Raw genomic sequence first — 22,388 nt, 5'->3', positions numbered from 1 at the left:
TACAATAAACTCGTCAACTTTACGTTACGTATTATTTTCGAAGGTTTTATTGGTTACGAATATTTTTAAATTATTATTAATAATTTTAATTTTCAATTTTAGCCATAGTTTGGTATTTTTTCATTCCTAGAAATTCTAGGAAAAATTTCAACGTTACGTTATATTATTTGCTTTAAAATATGTAAAATATAAACGAATTATTGAATGCCATTAGTTTTTATTAATTAAAAAGAACTTTTTATAATATTTTATAAATACTTTTTGCTTTTTTTTCAATCTTAGTGCAACATTTTTGAATATACCAGTATTACTAAATAATATTAATTCAAAATATAATTTGAAGTATTAAATGGGTTATAATATTCGTAATAAATGTTTATATTCGTAAAAAATATTTATCCTCTCTCTTTTTTAAATATTTATTAGATAATCTGTCAGTATTTAGTTTTGAAAGTATGTTAGACTTTAAATAGCTTACGTCACGACTCACGACATTCTCAAAGTGAGAATACGATAAATATACTTAGTTGTCAAATCGGTCTATGATGGCTGGAATTAAAGGTTATTCGGCATATATTTTTGATCACATGTCACATAATTACACAAACTTTTATTATAAAATCTAAAACCATGATATTGCCGATGAAAGTTCAATGAAAAAGCTGAATTAAAAAATGATACGTCCAAACATAACCTTACTTATTATCATCGCTGTCAAATTTTTATATACAAATGATGCGTGTTTATTAACTTATTTTGTAAACATATACATGTATATTTCATTTATCTTTTTATATGATATTAATTTAATGCATTTATTTTTATTAGTTGTAGATATAAATATGTATATGCGTTCAAATTTATTAATTAATGTTTTTTATATTGAATGTTTATAAAAATGTAAATTTTTTTTAAGCATTTGAATACAAGTTTAACAAGATATGAGAAGTATTGTTTTAAATTTTACATAAAAGGAAGAAATTAATAATATTTGTTATTGCAAATTAATTATTTTTAAATATACATGTTTTTTATATTCAATTTTTCAAATATTTGTTTGAAGTCTTCTTTCTCGTAACGATCACATTTTACACTTTGATCTTGATTATGTATATAAATTATTTTATAATGAAATTATTAATCATATTATTCCAAATCAGAAAATGTATAAAGTATTGTATTGAGCATAATTATTATAATTATTTATAATATAAAAGTTATATTAAATAATTTAAATTGTTTTTGATTTGTTCCATGCTATTAATGGTCTTCATTAATAAACAGCGTAAGTACTTTAAAATAAAATTTATATACAATTTTTTCTTAAGGCAAGTTTCAGCCAAACATTCTTTTATAGATTAGTACTTTTGGCATTTGGTGGGTCTATTGGTATGACATTTGTTATACTTGGTTGTGCTTTACCTGCATATAAGTAAGTATTATTGACATATAATTATTCATTTTTCATTCTATAGTGTTATATTTTGATATTATTATTTACTTATTATTGTATTGTATAAATTGATAATACATATAAATTATACTTATAATACTATTATACTATACCTATAAATACTATTACAAATTATAATATGAATACATGTACTAATTTTACATATAATATTTTGTTTTTAGAGTATGGTGGCCATTTTTTGTCGTACTATTTTATGTATTAGCACCAGTTCCAACTATAATTGCACGTCGCTATGCAAATGATTTTGAAAATAATTCCAATCCATGTTTGGAGCTGGCAATATTCATTACTACAGGCTTTGTTATATCATCATTTGCTCTTCCTATTGTCTTAGCTCGATCCCCAGTTAACGATCCAGTGGTATATTTATATGCATATTTTATTATTATTATTATATTATATTAAATAAACAATTCACTAATATAAAAAATAATATATATGTATTATGAATTTTCAGATACAGTGGGGTGCTTGTTATTTGACTTTAGCAGGTAATATTATTATGTATCTAACTCTAGTCGGATTTTTCGTAACCTTCGATCAGGATGAACTCGAGTATAATACATGTTGAAATGCTGTACTTCATTGTACTTATTTATTAATTTTACATGGTAATATTTTAGATTTATATCGTACTACTTTCAGTTTGTTTCTTATTCTTTGTAATATATAATCTGAACACTTTTAGGTTTTTTCAAAATAAAAGGAAGAATATACTGCACTGACTGACAGTTATGTGTTGATTCTAAGTCATTGCAAAATTTATAGTATATTACTTATACGATATACATATTATCATAAAGCATATTATCGTTTAAAACACAATGGATACTAATACTGGATACTAATTAATACTAAAGTCAATGATGATTTATTTTGCTATTTTTATCCTGTAATCAAACTTCAGATTCTAAAATTTAACATTTTTACGAACTTTTTTGGATAAAGTTACAAACACAAAATTTAATATTTATATTTATTGAATTTAAGTTCTTGAAAGCAATATTAATAAATACAATTTTTTACATTACTTCATATTTTATATTATTTTTATAAATGAATAATTATGAATAAAAAATTGTAAGTTAATTTATTACAATGTTCTACAAATGTTTTATATACTAATATGGTAGGTTTTATAAAGGAAATAAATAAAAATTTTCATAACTATTATATAGAAATTGTTAAAAAATAATTGTATTAAAAGAAAATACTAATGAATATTACTGAATAATACACATTGTCTGTGTGGTAAGAATTAGATAATTTATAATAAACTAATTTTTACTCTTATACGTAATAATTATCAAATGTACATAATTAAATTTCTTTCCAGTTTTAAGTATTCTTTCCAAATAGTATGTACAGCATTTACAATATTTACATAAATGCTATTTTTAAAAATTATTTTATAAATAAATATAATTTTTAACTTAAAATAAGTGCAGTGATTATTTAAAATTACATAAAATATTGTATTTATATTTTATACAATTTTATTTCATAAATATTTCTAAAAATTTATTATTTTTAATTTCCATAGCGATATAATATTATCATTTATTAGTTAATCATAAACCTGTTATTTATCCTTAGATATAACCTATTTGATATTATGTTTTTAAATATAATGCAGAAATAAGTATAAAAGATTAAAAAAAAAGTAAGGATTAAAGAACAGAATGTCAAAGTATAAGAAATAATCATATATTTCACAAAAAAATTTCAAATCTCCAAAAATGCGTCATTATTAATCCATAAAATTAACATTAATTCGAAATTCACTAATTTTAAAAGTTTTCCATAGAAATAGGTTGATTAACCTGGAGTTAATTAAAATAATGCTTTTAAAATATATTTTTTATAATATTTATACAACTAATGCATTTGTTTGTATTTTTATGAAAATTGTCAGATAATAGTTTATTGCTTCAAAAATAATATTTACAATTCATTATATATTAACTTACCTAGGAGAATAATAATTGATAAATAATACAGTGTAATATATTTATCACATTGTGGATTTCTTTGTAAATTTATATCTCTGAAAATATAATGTAAAAATTGGAATCTTAATAGAAAATTATTTTATTTTTTCAATTTTAAATATCTTCTAAGTTCATCTTTGTTGAAGTTATTTTATATATAATAAAATTGTTTATACTTTCTCATATATTGTCAATATTATCTTTCTAAAAAAAATGACCAAACTTTATTTATTTTATACTTGTTTATACAATTCTTATTCGAATAATTCATATAGCAGTAATTTTAAAATAATTCTAATATTTACTATGAATGTATATGTGTATGTAACTTATTATTGTTACTATGGTAACCTTTTTAACACTTTCATCATCTACAAAATAGTAAACGCATCTGACATACATTTGTTCTAATGAAGGTAATATACTCAAAAAACAACAATTATGTGATGTATTTCCTAGTAAAATTTATATGTAATATAATACGATAGATAAATATCATAAGTTTATTACAATTATGAATTATCTTTTTATAATTTTGTATTATTAATGATACAGTATATTCTATGTGTAATTTTTATTTACTTCTGTCAACGTGGGTAATTAACAACTTATTTAGGTTAAATTTTTATATTTATTTTATATTAACATTAGAGATAGTGTCTTTTAAAATTGAATTTTTAAAAAAATTCACTTTTTTAAAGTGAGATTAATGAAATATTATGAAATTATTAATGAAATTTTATTTGAGATTGCAAAGCTCTAACATATATATTATATATGCATTTAGACATTTAGTAATTAGAAAGTGAGAAGACAGAAGCAGTCTAATAACAATTTTTAAGAATCATGGAGAGTTATGTTACATAAAATTATTTATGAATAAAATTTTGTTATATGTTTGTATAATTATACTAACATGTTTATATTAATAATACATTATAGAAAAAGTTTGAAATGTTAAAATACAATGATTACAATATAATCTGTTTATTTTTTTAACAGAAATTTACTAATTCATCAATAGAATATATAAAAAAATATAAAAATGAACAAAATGTAAACTCTTTATCAAGTAATATAATTAGTTTGAAAGATTTGGCAGATGGCACATGGCTATGGAGGAAAAACCAAAAGACTCAAATACATAAAAAATGTAAAAATAAAATGTTGAAGAGACAAAAACAAAAGCAAGAAAACAAAATGATAACAAAGGAAAAGGTAACACATGAGTTTTATATTATATGAATTGCAAACGTTTGTCTTTACGTAAGAATATTTTAGATATGGAATGGACATTTCGTAAATGTAATGATACAAACATGTACATATAAAATAAGTAATAATATTAGCAAAAACTCTACATTTATATGAGTTGTACAGAATAAATTATATTTCATATTTAAGAAAAATCAATTTTATATTTATTTAAAAGCTGAAAAATTTTAATGAAGTTTATACTATATAACAAAAAATATTCTTTTTCTGAATCATTTTTTGTAAATTTCCTGAATATATAAATATTTTTGAAAATGTAATTGATTTTTTTTTTAAGTATGTATAATATATAATTTAAATTCATGTGGTACATATGTACTTTTGACTCATTTTCATATTTTTAAAAAGATGAATGAAAACGTTCAGTTTCGAAAATAAACTAATGTCAATATGTATTAAAATTTTGACAACATAGACGAGGTATACTATAGATTTGCCACCTTATGGAACATGTTTTGAAATACCGATCGTGTAAAAGATTGAAGGAAAAGAGAAGGTCTATGTTGGAGGTTTTGTTACGCGCTCTGAGATTCAATTCAATTATTCAATCATTGATTCAATAAGTTACGAAAATTGATAAAATCAATGATATAATATTTGTAATATAATTTTTAGAATTACGAATACGAATAAGCTATAGGAAAATGAATTTTATAAATTATATATTTTGCAAGAGTTTGATAAAAAGATTCATTCGGTGATTTTTCAGGTATTTTTATATTTTGCAGAAATCTTGTACAAAATGCAGAAAAACATATTAAAAGTTAAAGGATTACAGAACAAATATCAGTTAATTATTGAAATTTGAAAATTTGAAAATTTGAAAAAAACATTCAATGCAATTTGATGAACTGAAAATATAACATTATAGAATTATATTTACAGATGTTTCAAATAATTGAAGCTGAAATTCCGAAATCAATAGAGGAGAAAGTAGAGGGTATATTGATTGAAACTAATAAGAAACAAATGGAATCTATTAAGCAAGAAGATCATAAACCAATATATTTTAAAAATCATTGTGTCAGTGATAATGATTTAGATTATTATGATAATATCCACCTTAAAGAAGCAAGAAAACGTATTATTGGAAGATTACGAAAATTAGAAGAGTTAATTTAACAAAATTTTAATTACTACATTTGTTTTTATACACATTGATGATTTTTGATAAAAAAATTTTTATTTACAGTTTTAATGAACTAGTAATGGAGTTGGAAATAGAAATTATCGACACTTATAAACAATTTCTTATAAGACCTTTGCTTGAGGAGCATCCATTAATAATACGCGCGCCTGTTCCATGGCATCAATATAAATTAACTGCAACTCATTTTATGCATTATAATTTATTTATTGGAAATGAAATATTGAGAAATATTCAAAGTTTATATTTTAATAAGTAAGAGTTGCAAATCGACAATTTTTATTTAATTTGTATTTCTAGCGCATATAATGAAAAACAATAATAAAAGAAATTTATTTCTTGTCGGCAAGATATTTGCGAACAAAATTCAGTTTGTTATCAAAAATTCATTAATTATTAATTAGTAAAATCGGTAAAATAAAATCAAATATGAAATTTGGAAATCAATGTGCTAATTAATAATTAATAATCGATAAAACTTATTGATTAAAATTCTTTTCAAAGAATATGAAATTTGAGAATGAGTATTAAGTAATAATTAATAATTGATAAACTTTATTGATTAGCATTCACTGCAATCATGAAATTTGAAAACAATATGTTAATATTCATTGTAAATATGAAATTCGGAAATCAATGTATGTTGAAATGTTTTATTTTTTTTTAGATATCATGATGTAATGATAATCAAACTTCAAGATCTGGGAACCATTCCTATTTCAGCAAATGAAATAGAGCCGAAAATGAATTTATTATCTAATAAAGCTGTAGATCGACTTATTAAACATTGGCTGGCGGAGGTTGCTGAATTCTTCTTAGAGAAGAAATATGCTTGGTCTTGTTTTATTGAAAAACATTATAATGCATCTACAGCGCTGATAGAGAAATATTTTAGAAGCGTAAATACTCTTTTATCTAGACAATTACGAATGATGATAATGAAAACGTTGAATAATTTTAGAGATTTTTTTATGGAATATAGCAAAGGAAATTATTTTAAAGGTGATTACAAGGATCTTATGTTTTACAAGTAAGTGACTTGCAAGGGAAATTCGATAACTGGTAAATTTCAAAAAATTTAAAACCTTGCAAATATAGTTTGTATAATATTAATAACGGAACAATTTTTCTCTGTTATTAAAACAGTTTTAAAGATGAAAGTGTCTCTCCAAAGAAATCTTCAATTTTTCATGTATATACAGTTTCATAAATATTCACAATAATATGAAAAGTTAAGATTTTTTTTGGGAAAGATGTGGGAAGAGAGGGGGAGATTGGATTATTTTACAACAAGAAAAAGAAATTCTTCCGTAATTACACATGAACTACATGTGTGCAAAGTTCAAATTTTTTTGAATTTTCCAATCGCTAAACTTTCCTTGTTAATAATTTAAATGTTTCTATGTATAATATTCGTTAAAATTACATTTCAGAACCCCCTTTATAACAGTAATAGTAGAACCAATACTTGGTACAGGTAAATTACATTGTAAACCGAATATTTTAGAAGTACGTTCAATTATTTCACAGTGTTTTGATAAAATTATTGGAATTGGAACAATGATTCCAAAAATTGAAACCATTTTATTTCCTGAATTAGAGAAGCAGGAGTTTTTATTCTCTATATCGCGATACGAAGAATCGGTAAACGAATTGTTATAAATTTTCATGTTTATCATTATTTATTTTATTCGTTTATTATATTTTTATCCATTTGTATTTTGTGCTTTTTGTCTTGGAATATACATAGCTTGTATGTATTATTTTAGTTAATTAATTAATTTAATTAAATTAATAATTTTTAAATTGGATGAATAAATAAAATAATTATTTATGGAATAATATTAATCTATATTATCATTTTTCTACAAAAAAATAGTTGCATCTCATTGTATGCATTATTTACATTACATATTGTTTAATCAAAACCTTTAAATAGTGTACATATTTATCTTGCATTATACTACTTATATTTAAAGCAGAAATGAAAAGGAAGTTGATGTATCAATGTCTGTTGACCTATAATTTGAAAAATATTCAATTGTAATTAAAAACGTATAATTTACGTATGAAAACATTTATTTCAATTATTTGTTTTATTTTAATTATGATGGTTTGTGATTTATTATTTCATGATCTGTTTTATATTTCACTACTTTTATTCTCATTAGTTTTATCAATAAATAAATGTCACAGGTTTCAAGCATAGTTTCTGATGTACTAAATGTTATCAATGCTCATATAAAGGGTCCACAAATTTATTTAAAATGTTATCAAGATTTGTTGTATATAGTCGATGGTCAAGCTAAACAAAATTTAGACCAGTTTTTTATCATTGAACCCATGCCGTATTTGCATGAATTTGAACAAAAAATAAAAGGCTACGATCAGAAAAGAAAAGAAATTTTAGTGTTTCGTAACAAGGTAAACGTATATAATATTTTGCAACAATATGTTGAGCTTATATATATTTCGTTCTAGATACCTTTGAACTTGATAGAAATCGACTGTACTACTCTAAATAACACTTTAAGGCAAATTCTTTACGATCTTCGTACTGAAATTTGTGATTTCTTTGCAAACGAGTTACGAACCAACAATCGAGATTTATGCTCCAATTTTGATACAATAGCAGAAAATATCTCGAAAATGCCAGAAAAAACGCAAGACGTCGTCGAACTGTACAATTACTTGTGCGAAAGCCGAGATGTCACCATATTCAACTTGAAAAGAAAATTATTACGTTCTATAGAATTAATTTTATTCCTTTTTAATTATCAACCGCCCACGGACGACGACATTCACTTAAATACTCGCGTCATCACGTGGCCGAAGGAGATGGAAGTCGTGATGGATCTAGCGAGCACAAGATTAAACATGAGAAAAGAATATCTCGAAGAAGTATTACGCATAAGAAGGGACAATTTTGAACTAAGGATACATAATATGCGACTAGCGATCGATCAATTTAAAAAGAAGGATCCACCAATATTAACTATGGAGGAGATGGAGGACGCGGTATCGCAAGTTGAACAGCTTTCTAGAGGTATGGAAGAGATTAGGAAAGAAGTGGAGGAGATCAATGAGCAAGAAGGACTTCTAGACATGGAGTTAAGTCCCTATTTAATAATTCCCATGATGTCTACGACAGTTAGTGCACTCGATACTCTTTGGCACACAGTATTAGATTTTCATAAGAATTATGACAAGTGGCATAATGGTCCATTTATCGGTCTCGATGCCGACGAAATTAAGGACGAAACTGACAACATCTGGCGCACGTTATACAGATTGGCACGCGTTCTTGTCGACATTCCAGGTGCACGGAAAATCACCGAAATGGTTCGCGCGAAGGTGGACAAATTCAAGCAGTATATCCCCCTTTTACAAATTATTTGTACTCCTGGATTACAAGACCGACATTGGAAACAGATTAGCAGAGTAGTGAACGTGTATATAACAGTAACGCCTACGAGTTCTCTGGCTGATATGATAGAGTTGGGATTGTTACTTCATATAGCTAAACTCGAGGAGATATCGTCTGCTGCTGTGAAAGAGCACGCGCTTCAACAAAGCTTGCAGAAGATGAAAGAAGACTGGGCAGACATTGAATTCCAATTCGTACTCTACCGAGAAACCGGTGTTCATATATTAACCGCTATAGACGATATTCATCAGTTGTTGGACGATCATATTTTAAAAGCGCAGACAATGAGAAGTTCTCCATTTATAAAAGCTTTCGAAGTGGAAATGCAAGCTTGGGAGAATAAATTACTGCAAATGCAGGATATCATTGATCAATGGTTAATGTGTCAAGCAACCTGGATGTATTTGGAGCCAATATTTAGCAGCGAAGATATAATGCGTCAAATGCCGACCGAGGCGAAACATTTCAGAAGGATGGACAAGATTTGGCGTAAAATCATGGTGTACGCTGTCCAAAATAGTCACGTACTCGATGCTACCGGCATGCCAAATATATTGGAGGAGTTAACGCTATGCAACACGTTGCTGGAAGAAATACAGAAAGGATTAAACGAATACTTGGAGAAGAAACGTTTATACTTTCCAAGGTTCTTCTTCTTGTCGAATGACGAACTGTTAGAAATACTCTCGGAAACTAAAGATCCGCAGAGAGTACAGCCACACTTGAGGAAATGCTTCGAGGGTATCAGTAAATTGCGATTCACCAAAGAGGAGGAAATTATTGGAATGTTATCGGACGAAGAGGAATACGTTCCGCTAAGCGGGAAGATTTATCCAGCGGACGCAAAAGGCATGGTTGAGAAATGGTTGTCTCAAGTTGAGGAACTTATGAGAGCCTCCCTTCGAGACATTGCCGAAGAAAGTATCGTCGCTTATTTCATCACCGACAGAGGAGAATGGATATTCTCCTGGCCTGGTCAGATCGTTATTTGCTGCAGTCAAATACATTGGACCAGCGAAGTTTGCGAGTCGTTCGAGGATCGTTCTACTGCTTCTTATTTACAGATATGCAACAGTCAAATAGAAGAAACGGTCACGTTGATAAGAGGGAAATTGAACCCGGGCGCGAGAATAACAATAAATGCTTTAATCGTGATAGACGTCCATGCACGAGATGTAGTACGTTTGCTCGTTGATAAACAAGTGAGTGACATCATGGATTTCGATTGGATATCACAACTGAGATATTACTGGTTGGACGATAGTATTGTCGTCTCGATAGTCACGACCATTGTAGCGTATGCCTTCGAGTACCTTGGGAACACATCAAGACTTGTCATAACGCCATTAACTGATCGATGCTACAGAACTTTAATGAGCGCGTTAAAATTGAACCTTGGCGGTGCGCCCGAAGGTCCGGCAGGTACTGGTAAAACAGAAACAGGTAAAGATCTTGCAAAAGCTGTGGCCAAACAGTGCGTGGTTTTCAATTGTTCGGAGGGGCTGGATTATCAAGCGATGGGCAAATTTTTCAAAGGGCTTGCGCAGTCGGGAGCGTGGGCATGTTTCGACGAATTTAACAGAATAGATCTGGAAGTTCTTTCCGTGATTGCTCAGCAGATCTTGACCATTCAAATGGCTGTAAGTTTAAAATTGGAAAAGTTTATGTTTGAAGGTACGGAGCTAAAATTAAATCCTACCTGCTACGTTATTATAACGATGAATCCTGGTTATGCTGGACGCGTGGAACTTCCCGACAATTTAAAGGTTCTGTTTCGCACTGTGGCAATGATGGTGCCGGATTATGCCATGATAGGAGAAATTACATTGTACTCCTTCGGTTTCATAGACGCCAAGAATCTTGCCGAGAAAATAGTCCACACTTACAAACTATGTTCTGAACAATTAAGCTCGCAAAATCATTACGATTACGGAATGCGAGCTGTGAAAACTGTGCTGGTCGCTGCTGGAAATCTAAAGTTGAAATATCCCAGGCAGAATGAATCGGTTTTGATCCTACAAGCGATCATCGATGTCAATCTTCCGAAATTTTTGGCTCACGACATCCCTCTGTTCAATGGAATATACACAGACCTATTTCCTGACACCAGTTTACCAGAGCCACATCGAGACGAGTTAATAGAGTTGGCCAAGGTTGTTTTGGAGAAGCGAAATCTCCAAGCTACGCCTTGGTACATGGAAAAGATAATCCAAATTTACGAGATGCTGTTGGTGCGTCACGGTTTGATGATCGTGGGCAATACGTTAAGCGGAAAGACGCAAGCGTATCAAGTTCTAGCCGAAGCTTTAAGCGAGCTAAGCGGCAGAAGACGCGCTGTTATGAAAGAATTTTCAACAACTTACAAGATCATTAATCCGAAAGCTATTACTTTGGATCAGCTGTATGGCAGTTTCGATCCAATATCGCACGAATGGAGTGACGGAGTTTTAGCCAACATTTTCAGAGAATTCGCGCAATCTATTTCGCCAGATCGAAAGTGGATCATTTTCGATGGTCCTATCGATGCTCTATGGATCGAAAGTATGAATACGGTGCTTGATGACAATAGGAAGCTTTGCCTGATGTCCGGAGAAATTATACAAATGTCGCATAAAATGAACATGATGTTTGAACCAGCTGATTTGGAGCATGCCTCGCCAGCTACAGTTAGCAGATGCGGCATGATTTATATGGAGCCGTCACAACTTGGATGGAATGCATTATTCGACTCATACAAAAAGTATCTTAAAAATAAGCTCCTTGTCGAACAGTATGAATTGATTGTCGAATTGATTGAGTGGTTGACGGAGCCAATTCTGACTTTTGTTCAGCATCGTTGTAAGACATTTGTTGAAATATCAGAGCTTCATATGTTTTTAGTAAGTGGAAGTAAATTTGAATTTAACTGATATCTTTCAAAACTTTCTTACTTATGATCTTCGTATCTTTAATAAATTTAGTATTATTACATTGATAATATTAAAATGCCAAAGTTAGTTTGATTTTGAAATTAAAATTTGGATTTAATATATGTTGCTATTTATTTTAGTCCTTTACAAAACTTTTCACCGCAATGTTGGACGGAGAAACACAAGTTAGCACAATTTGGCTTCAATGCGTTTTATTATTTAGCATCGTTTGGGGAATGTGTTCAACGTTAACAAGCGATAGCAGAAAGATTTTCGATGTTTATTTAAGGAAATTATTACTTGGAACTGACGATGAATATCCTAAACCAAAAGCATTTAAACTGACGAAACAACAGCTTTTTCCTGATAAGGGAACTGTTTATGACTGGATATATGATAAAAGAAATAATGGATGCTGGATACCGTGGATGGACACAGCGTTACAGGTATTAAATATTTTAAAAATATTGACTCGCAATCAGTTCTCCTTTCTTTTGTAAAATTGTTTAAATGGTCTTTCTGTATTAAAATCTGTTTCGTAAAAGAAGATTGAGGAAATATTGTTGAGGAAAGAAATTGTGAAAGTAAAGTAATTGAAATGATCTAACATATATTTTTCTTTAATATTAGAAGAATTATTAACATTAGAATATTAGTCTTAATAATTTAATAATTTCGCACTGTTGAGAATTGTTTTATGTAGATATTTTCTTTTTTTTAATAATATAATTTGAAATCATAATCTTTTAGATTTGTGTGATATTCTATTGCCTCGTAATAATTTATAATTCAATTTTTGAACGTAGAAAAATATTATGCAATTAATATTATACATAAAATAGAAAAATTATAATTAATTAAACTAATTACATTATAATATTATATCTCATTTTATTAAATATATTATATTAGTTCTTTTAAATATATTAATTATATTAATTGCATTTAATATATTATTTTATTTAAATATATTATATTATTTATTTTATTAAATATATTTTCTACAGTACAAAAAGATATTTATTGTTTTTAAATACAAAATTATTTCTCTTCTATTGGAAACACAAATTAAACTGATAACTCTAAATAAATAATCTATAATGACATTTCATAAATACTTGTTTTGAATAGATTTTACTATAAAATATTTCAATACTTTTAATTCGTCTTTTTTTTATATTTTAGGCGTCTTTATTACCAGATGCAAAATCAAGTGAATCAATTGTACCAACAACTGAAGTAGTAATCCAATATTTCTTTATCAGAAATCTTCTTCACAGAGAAATACCTATTTTATTTGTTGGACCAACTGGCACCGGGAAATCCGTTATTGTACTAAATTATTTGCAGTCTCTACCCAGAGACAAATATATAGAGAATATCGTAAACTTTAGCGCTCGCACCACTGCTGCTCTAACTCAAGAGATAATAATGTCCAAGCTAGATCGTAGAAGAAAAGGTGTATACGGTCCACAAATGGGGAAAAAGTGCGTAATATTCGTTGATGATTTAAGCATGCCGCTGAAAGAACAATACGGTGCTCAGCCACCAATTGAACTCATTCGTCAATGGGTGGATCATGGACACTGGTTTAATCTAAAAGACACAACAATGTTATACTTGGTGGATATGTTTCTGATTTGTGCTATGTTACCACCCGGAGGTGGTTCAAACGTGGTCACACCTAGATTAACACGACACATGCACATAGTTGGTATCGATTTTTTCGAAGAGGTGACCATGACCAAAATTTTCTCTTCGATTCTTGATACACACTTTGCAAAAGGATTTTTACCAGAGGTCTCAAGATTAGGAAGAATGATCGTAACCGCGACGATGAATATATTTCTCAACGCGATCAAAACCTTTCTACCGATTCCAGCGAAAAGTCATTACACCTTTAATTTGCGCGATTTCAGCCGGGTTATTAAGGGTATACTTTTGGTGCCAGCTCCCAGGATGAAGGATCCAGACAAGCTGATTAGACTTTGGGTTCACGAGGTGTACAGAGTGTTTCATGACAGACTGGTAGATGACAACGACCGAGAAATGTTGTTTGAAATGGTTCAGTACACCTGTTACGATCAATTGCGACAACCGCTGAAAAAAGTACTTGGTAGACTGTTGCAAGAAGGAGAGACGATAACAAGTTCCCACATGTGTGACCTATTTTTTGGTAATTATATAGAACCCGATGCCGAGCCAAAAGTATACGACGAAGTAGAAGATCTCGAAGATTTGCAACACAAGATGGATTATTACTTAACGGAGTACAATATGCTTTCCAAGACACCAATGTCCCTGGTACTATTCAGATACGCTATTGAACACATTTCTCGCATTTCACGGATACTGCAGCAAGAAAGTGGACATGCCCTTTTAATAGGAATGGGTGGCTCGGGTAAAAGTTCGTGCGCCAAACTAGCGACAAACATGGCCGAATATCTGATATATCAGGTTGAAATTACTACAACTTACGAATTTTCGGAATGGCGGGAGGACTTGAGGAAGTTGTTGCTACGCGTTGGGTGCGATGGAAAACCCACTGTATTTCTTTTCGGCGATCATCAAATAAGAGACGAATCTTTCATCGAGGATATAAATATGGTCCTCAATACGGCCGATGTGCCAAATTTATACGACATTGAGGAGAAAGCTGAGATTCTGGATAAAATGACGAACGTAATGCACAGCATCAGTGGGCGAAAAGTTGAAATTACTCCTATGATTCTTTACAATTTGTTCCTCGAGAGAATAATGAAAAATCTCCACTGGATTTTAACGATGTCACCAATAGGTGACAAATTTAGAAACCGTCTGCGGATGTTCCCCTCGCTGATAAACTGTTGTACTATCGACTGGTACACCATTTGGCCCGAGGACGCGCTGGAAAAGGTAGCGCGTGTATCGTTGCAGAATGTTAACATCAGTGCGGATCTACGAGAGAAATGTGTCTATATGTCCAAAAAATTCCACACGAGTATCGCGTTGGCTAGCGAAGATTACTACAACACCCAAGGAAGAAGATACTACATAACACCGACCAGTTTCCTAGAGCTCATCAAATCGTTTTGCAGGCTGTACGACAAGAAAATCGAAGAAATCACCGCGCAGCAAATGCGATACGAAAGGGGATTGGAAAGGTTGGATTTTGCGGCGGATCAAATAGCTGTTATGAAGGAAGAGCTTCAAGCCTTGCAACCAAAATTGCTGGAGCAGTCTGAATTAAGTAACAAGCTTATGGTCAAAATCGAGCAGGATACGATCAACATCGAGGCCAGAAAGGAGATCGTTGCTGCTGAGGAAGCTCTAGCAAACGAGGCTGCTGCCGCTGCGCAGGCGATAAAAGACGACTGTGAGAGCGATTTGGCCGAGGCAACACCTGCGTTAGAGGCTGCTTTAGCTGCGCTGGACACTCTGAAACCCGCGGACATCAGTATCGTCCGATCAATGAAAAGTCCACCGGCAGGCGTGAGATTGGTGATGGAGGCTATTTGCATCTTGAAAGGGGTCAAACCTGAGAAAGTCCAGGATCCGACAACCGGCCGAATCGTGGAAGATTACTGGCCAGCATCTATAAGGCTGTTAGGCGACATGAGGTTCCTCGAGGGTTTGAAAAACTTCGACAAAGACAACATACCACCGGCGTACATGAAGATAATTCGCGAGAGATTTATAAACGACAGAAGCTTTCAACCGGAGGCTATTAAGAAGGTCTCCACTGCCTGCGAGGGTCTATGCAAGTGGGTACGAGCGATCGAAGTTTACGACCGAGTGATCAAAGTCGTTGCCCCGAAGCAGGCGATGCTGGCAGAAGCCGAAGCAGCTCTCGCCAAGCAGATGGAGGCTTTGAACGCCAAACGAGCCCTCCTTCAGGAAGTTACGCAGAAATTGCAATCGCTCAACGACGAATTCGCCGAGTGCATGAGAGAGAAGAAGAAGTTGGAGGATCAAATCGACTATTGTAAGAAAAAATTGGACAGAGCCGAGAAACTGCTTGGCGGTTTAAGCGGTGAGAAGAACAGGTGGCAGGAAACAGCCACGATACTAGGCGCAAGCCTTAACAACGTTATCGGAGATGTTTTGTTGTCTTCGGGAGTAGTTGCTTACTTCGGTGCCCTCACGATAGAGTACAGAAACAAATTAATCGCAGAATGGCACGAATCTTGCGTAATGGCGGCAATTCCGTGCAGGGAGAAATTCAATTTGATCGATATTTTAGGCAAACAGGTGGAAATTCGAGCGTGGATAATCTTTGGCTTGCCAGCAGATCATTTCTCCGTGGAGAATGGAATAATTGTAAAGAACGCTGATCGATGGCCGCTCATGATCGACCCACAAAACCAAGCGAACAAGTGGATAAAAAATATGGAGAAAGAAAATAATTTGACTGTTATCAAGCTTTCTGACCCGAATTATGTGAAGATAGTGGACACCTGCATACAGCTTGGCACGCCTGTTCTGTTAGAAAATATTTTAGAAGAGATAGACGCGATATTAGAACCAGTGCTTCTTAAGAATATCTACAAGGAGCGTGGCGTTTTCTACATGAAATTTGGCGAACATGTGATTGAATATAATCCTGATTTTCGATTTTATATTACCACGCGTTTAAGAAATCCACATTATTTACCAGAAGTGGTTGTGAAAGTGACGCTATTGAATTTCATGATCACGCCTCAAGGGCTTCAGGATCAGTTGTTGGGCATAGTTGTCGCTAAGGAATTACCTGTGCTCGAGGAACGTAAGAACCAGTTAATCGTAGAAGCTGCGAGTAACAAGAGAATATTGGAGGAAATAGAGGATAAAATTTTAGAGGTTCTGTCCGCCTCGGAGGGCAATATTTTGGAGGATGAAACAGCGATTACGATATTATCGACGTCGAAAGTACTGGCAGAGGACATTGAAGCTAAACAAGAGATAGCTGCTAAAACGGCGATAGAAATTGATTACGCTCGTGACGAGTACAAACCTGTCTCGGAACATGGTTCTGTGCTGTTCTTCTGCATTTCCGAACTGGCAAACATCGACCCTATGTATCAGTATTCTCTACCATGGTTCATTCATCTCTATGAAATGTCAATAGCGAACAGTGAACGGGATGAGAATCTAAACGTCCGAATAAACAATTTAAACGCATACTTTACAGCCAGCATTTACAGAAACGTGTGTCGTTCTTTGTTTGAAAAAGATAAACTGATATTCTCTTTTGTTCTGTGCATTGGTCTCTTACGTGCTGATAAAAAAGTAAACGAGGAATTTTGGACGTTTTTATTGGCAGGCGACGTAGCCCTAGATAATCCTTATCCTAATCCAGGCACCCCTTGGTTAACTGATAAATCCTGGAATGAAATAGTCCGAGCCACAAGTTTGCCGGGCCTTGAACAATTAAGACAATCTTTTGAAATGCAAACATCACATTGGAAGGCTTACTATGACTCGTCTAGCCCTCACATGGAATCTTTTCCACATCCATTTGAGAACGAAACTGAAAGCTTGAAAAAGCTGGTCATACTCAAATGCATAAGACCCGATAAAATTGTGGCCGCTGTGCGAATGTTTGTTATACATAACATGGGCCAATCTTTCGTGGAACCACCACCGTTTGATCTTCAAGCGTGTTACAACGATTCTAGCAACGTGACTCCTCTTATTTTTATTCTTTCACCGGGATCCGATCCAATGGCAGGATTGATCAGATTCGCAGAAGACTATGGAATATCAAAAGAGAATCTGATGACTATATCATTGGGGCAGGGTCAAGGCCCAATCGCGGTGAACATGATAGATAGAGGAATAAAGAGCGGGGAATGGGTAATGCTTCAAAATTGCCATTTGGCAGTGTCTTGGATGAAAGAATTAGACAGAATCTGCGACGAAATAATCATACCAGAGAATACCCATTCGAAGTTTCGTTTGTGGTTGACCAGCTATCCATCGAAGGATTTCCCAATTTCTATATTGCAGAATGGTGTTAAAATGACTAACGAACCGCCAAAAGGGCTGAAGAACAATCTACTGAGAAGTTATATGAACGATCCAATATCGGATCCAAAGTTCTTTGCCAGTTGTACCAAAATACATGAATGGAGGAGTCTCCTTTTCGCTCTGTGTTTCTTTCATGCAGTTGTTCAAGAACGACGTAACTTTGGGCCATTGGGTTGGAATATTCCATACGAATTCAACGAATCGGATCTTCGCATTAGTATTTTACAGCTGCAGGTAAGATTATACCTGTATTAAGGTGAGATTATATTCTTTCACGAAAAAGGTTCTGTTTTAAGAAGGATCTAAATTTGTATAGGTGGAGACGTTTTTAAAATCTCGAGATTACCTCGTGGTCACCTATTTTCTTTTTCAATGAAATCATATGTTTTTCGGTGCAGCTCGGCATTCTCTATAAAAAATTATTAGTTAGGTGACATTTTTTAACTTTAATTTTGTAAGATCTATCGTATGAAAGATAAGAGAAAAAGACAGGAATGATATTCTTATGTTCATGTTGTTCTTATTTCACGAACATTTTTCTTCGAATAATGAATGAGTTACGGAGGTAATTGCGTGGAAGAATTAAAATGGGACACCAAACAAGACAAGTGTTTATGTAAAATTAATAGAAAATTCTTGCTACTATATTATTTAACTATACTATTATAGTATTTGAATATATTCTTTCAACGTAAAAAGAAAAAAGGATTGTAAACGTTGAGACTATATATTGACAGTACATATTTAAGGGATAAATATAGGAAGATTATAAATGTAGAAAAAGCTGGTTCAATTTTCGTATCTATTCTTGTTGAAAATAGCGCATACTATGTGATATTACGTTATTTGTAATTAACAATAATCTATAAATTAGTTCTTTCTTTATTTCATTATGAAATACTATGTTAAGTATTTATCATACGTATTATATCTGATGTTATAACATACTAAAGTTTCCTTTTTTCTTTTTGTATTAGCTTTTTTTAAACGATTACGACGAAATACCGTTCGATGCACTTCTTTACTTAACTGGTGAATGCAATTACGGTGGCCGTGTAACTGATGATAAGGATAGACGTTTGCTGAATTCATTACTGAAGCAATATTACAATAATAAAGTTGTTACCGATCCACAGTAAGTTTTATAAATATGTCTAAATACTTTTTGAAATCAATAATCTATTAATTTACTTTAAATTATTGCAATTTATCATTGTATATATCTTTTATTTATATGTTTTTTTAATGTTCATATATATGAATATAGATATTACAAACTACATAGATTATTCATATACATAGATAATTCAAATATTTATCATTAAAGTATTTTGAACAATTTTCCTATAAATAACGTTTCTTCTTATGCATCCTTGTGTAGTTATACTAACAATAAGAGAACTAATACATTACAACATAAATATATTATGGACACAATGTAAATCTTGTGCTTATAAAATTATATATATTTATATTTTTAATGCAGATATTGTTTCTCACGAAGTTGTATATATCGTCTACCAGAAAATACAGATTATCACGGATGTCTAGAATACATTCGAGGTCTACCAATGACACAACAGCCAGAAGTATTTGGTTTACATGAGAATGCAGATATAACAAGGGATAATCAAGAATCGTTGCAGCTACTTAAGGGAACTCTATTAACTCAGACACACATTATTGGAGTGGGAGTTGAACGAGAGGTTGATGACATCGTCTATAGTTTATGCGATGACATTTTATCTAAATTGACGTTACGATTCGATGTCTTGGAAGTTTCTAAAAAATATCCAGTGCTCTATATAAATAGCATGAATACGGTTCTCCGTCAAGAGCTCATTAAGTTTAATAATCTCATTGATACTATTAGAACTACTTTGGTAGATGTGCAAAAAGCAATTAAAGGATTGGTCTTAATGTCCTCCGAATTGGAAGAAGTCTTTTTCAGCATGAGCGTTGGCAGAGTGCCAGCTACTTGGAGTAAAATGTCTTATCCTTCTTTAAAACCACTAGGGAGTTATATCAATAATCTGCTAGAGAGATTAGCATTTTTCCAAGATTGGATAGATCATGATGCACCAACTGTCTTTTGGATATCCGGCTTCTTTTTTACACAATCTTTTCTCACGGGCGCCTTGCAAAATTATGCCCGCAAACATAAAATTCCAATTGATAAATTAGATTTTGAATTTGAAATAACTTCATTTGAAAGTGATGTAGAAACTGCACCGTCTTATGGAGTTTATATAAGGGTAAGATTTTTAATGTTATATAACATTTATTATGAATAATTTAGAGTTCTGAAATTTTTTTTTACTGTATACGAGGTATACCAAAAATCATGGTATAATTAATGGTATGATTGAATATGATAATTTCATATATTGTTGTAAATATAAATAAGAAGAATATTTAATATTGACAAAAATATTAATATCTAATGTTAACATAAGTACTATTAATATTTAATATTAATAATAATTAAAATCAATTCTGTGTTACTAGAAAAATCAATAATGGAATTCCTCTGTAATACTTTTAAATCTAGATTGTATTGTAACAAATATAAAATAAATAGTATACTCATGAAGACTATAGATAGATAAAATACAAATTATTGTAAGATATAAACTACGTACAAATAATTATTCTAAGAAAACTTCTTTTCAACTTTCAGGGTCTATATTTAGAAGGAGCAAGATGGAACAGGCAATTAAAAGAAATGGATGAGTCTGAACCAAAAATTATGTTTGATTTACTTCCTGTAATATGGTTAAAGCCTGGCATAAAAGCTGAATTTATTATTGAATATGTGTATCATTGTCCTGTCTATAAGACGAGCGAGAGACGTGGTGTTTTAGCAACCACTGGCCATTCTTCCAATTTTGTATTATATATTTTATTTCCAACACACGTTGACGAATCTCATTGGATTAGAAGAGGAGTTGCTTGCTTATGTCAACTAGATGACTAAATTATTGAAAAAATACATCATTTATTATGTGATTTTATATGGATATCAAACATTACATCTATGATATATCATAAAATCTATATATATATAAATATTTTTAATAAAAGTGTACAAAAAATAAAATTAAATTCAGTTCAAAAATTATCTTGAATAAAATTTACTCATAGAAGATAATCTTATATAGAAGCTGTTTAATGTTAAAGCTATAGAAAATAAGAAATGTATTTTTCCAAAAATTAATCTATAAGGAATACATGTAATAATGATTACACTACTGTAATAAAGATTCATCAATCGTTGTTTTAAATCATTATATTCCTTCATTGATGAAGGAATGTACTGCCACGTTCAATTCAATAAATAATTCTCGAAGCAGATGTGGCAATATTATCCATATTTTTAAATTTTAATTTTCATCAACAGTAGTGCTGCAGTGCAAAACGTACCTGAATCGGTAAGACAGAATGTGACACGAAAATGGTAAAGGACACCCCCGAATCGTTGGCCGAAAAAATATATTGTATGATAAGATCTATTCGTATACCTCGTCTGTGCCTATTGTCATACACTATTGCTGTGCCTTTTCATTTGACATGCGACACATATTTCTATTGTCACTCACTAATACAATCCATGATACACTGGCTATACTTAGATCTATGTTTTCAGGAAAGATGTAGGATGATGGTCAAAGTAGGACAAGATCATGATAGGGTTATAAATGATATAAGAAGGTAAAGCGCCAGATGAGCAGGAACCCATCCTAGAGATGTTACGCACACAGCACGCGTAACCTGCAGATCGCACTTGATCATAAGCTAAGCGACATCCACTTGGTGTTCGTACCTTGAAAACTTGTATATTAACCCGGGATTACCCACCTGCAGGTACATTCCGGCACTAGACCCCCACGTGGGTAATCCCGGATTAAGTAAGGACTTTGTTGGCCGTTACACCACTTGCAAATTTTCGAAAATTTTTCAAAACAAAATGTTTACACTAAAAAAATGTAAATAAACATTGGAAACCAAAACAAACAATCCCGTGTTTGCATTTCAAAACTTTCGAAATTCCACTTTCAAATTTTCGAAAATTTCTGAAAATAAAGGGTGTTTACATTAAAAAAATGTAAATAAATATTGGAAACCAAAACAAACAACCAAAAAAATGTAAATGAACATTGGAAACCAAAACAAACGA

At 31.3% G+C, this 22,388-nt stretch overlaps 2 protein-coding genes across 3 annotated transcripts; both read left to right on the top strand.

Moving 5' to 3' along the window:
* The first annotated feature begins 416 nt into the window (after positions 1-416).
* On the top strand, positions 417-2,395 carry LOC122535463 (leptin receptor overlapping transcript-like 1). 2 transcript variants are annotated; one of them, XM_043667018.1, is made up of 5 exons: positions 417-561; positions 1,358-1,432; positions 1,636-1,834; positions 1,932-2,085; positions 2,163-2,395. In XM_043667018.1, exons 2-4 carry the CDS (start codon positions 1,392-1,394, stop codon positions 2,043-2,045), a joined length of 354 nt encoding a protein of 117 aa, XP_043522953.1. In that variant the 5' UTR covers positions 417-561; positions 1,358-1,391; the 3' UTR covers positions 2,046-2,085; positions 2,163-2,395. The 2 variants fall into 2 exon arrangements, with proteins under 2 accessions (XP_043522953.1, XP_043522962.1); XM_043667027.1 differs by lacking the exon at positions 417-561 and adding an exon at positions 1,262-1,285.
* Positions 2,396-3,093: 698 nt separating this feature from the next.
* Positions 3,094-21,562, top strand: LOC122535479 (dynein axonemal heavy chain 3). The gene is made up of 13 exons (XM_043667052.1): positions 3,094-3,137; positions 4,468-4,683; positions 5,626-5,852; positions 5,933-6,142; positions 6,555-6,917; positions 7,321-7,531; positions 8,084-8,311; positions 8,369-12,193; positions 12,364-12,669; positions 13,409-18,445; positions 19,189-19,346; positions 19,698-20,466; positions 20,892-21,562. Exons 2-13 carry the CDS (start codon positions 4,630-4,632, stop codon positions 21,186-21,188), a joined length of 11,685 nt encoding a protein of 3,894 aa, XP_043522987.1. The 5' UTR covers positions 3,094-3,137; positions 4,468-4,629; the 3' UTR covers positions 21,189-21,562.
* Positions 21,563-22,388: the final 826 nt, after the last annotated feature.

Source organism: Frieseomelitta varia, unplaced genomic scaffold, assembly GCF_011392965.1.
Source record: "Frieseomelitta varia isolate USP_RPSP 00005682 unplaced genomic scaffold, Fvar_1.2 scaffold_152, whole genome shotgun sequence".
Lineage (NCBI taxonomy): Eukaryota > Metazoa > Arthropoda > Insecta > Hymenoptera > Apidae > Frieseomelitta > Frieseomelitta varia.
The sequence above is the reverse complement of the archived record's forward strand: the minus strand, read 5'-3'. Positions and strand labels throughout refer to the sequence as shown.

Bases quoted from the DNA above. Each gene is read 5' to 3' on its own strand.
- LOC122535463 (XM_043667018.1), top strand. From the start codon at position 1,392: ATGACATTTGTTATACTTGGTTGTGCTTTACCTGCATATAA. The intron at 1,433-1,635 runs GTAAGTATTATT...TTTTGTTTTTAG, and splicing joins TGTGCTTTACCTGCATATAA to AGTATGGTGGCCATTTTTTG. The intron at 1,835-1,931 runs GTATATTTATAT...ATGAATTTTCAG, and splicing joins CCCCAGTTAACGATCCAGTG to ATACAGTGGGGTGCTTGTTA.
- LOC122535479 (XM_043667052.1), top strand. From the start codon at position 4,630: ATGTTGAAGAGACAAAAACAAAAGCAAGAAAACAAAATGATAACAAAG. The intron at 4,684-5,625 runs GTAACACATGAG...TTATATTTACAG, and splicing joins AAATGATAACAAAGGAAAAG to ATGTTTCAAATAATTGAAGC. The intron at 19,347-19,697 runs GTAAGTTTTATA...TTTTTAATGCAG, and splicing joins AAAGTTGTTACCGATCCACA to ATATTGTTTCTCACGAAGTT.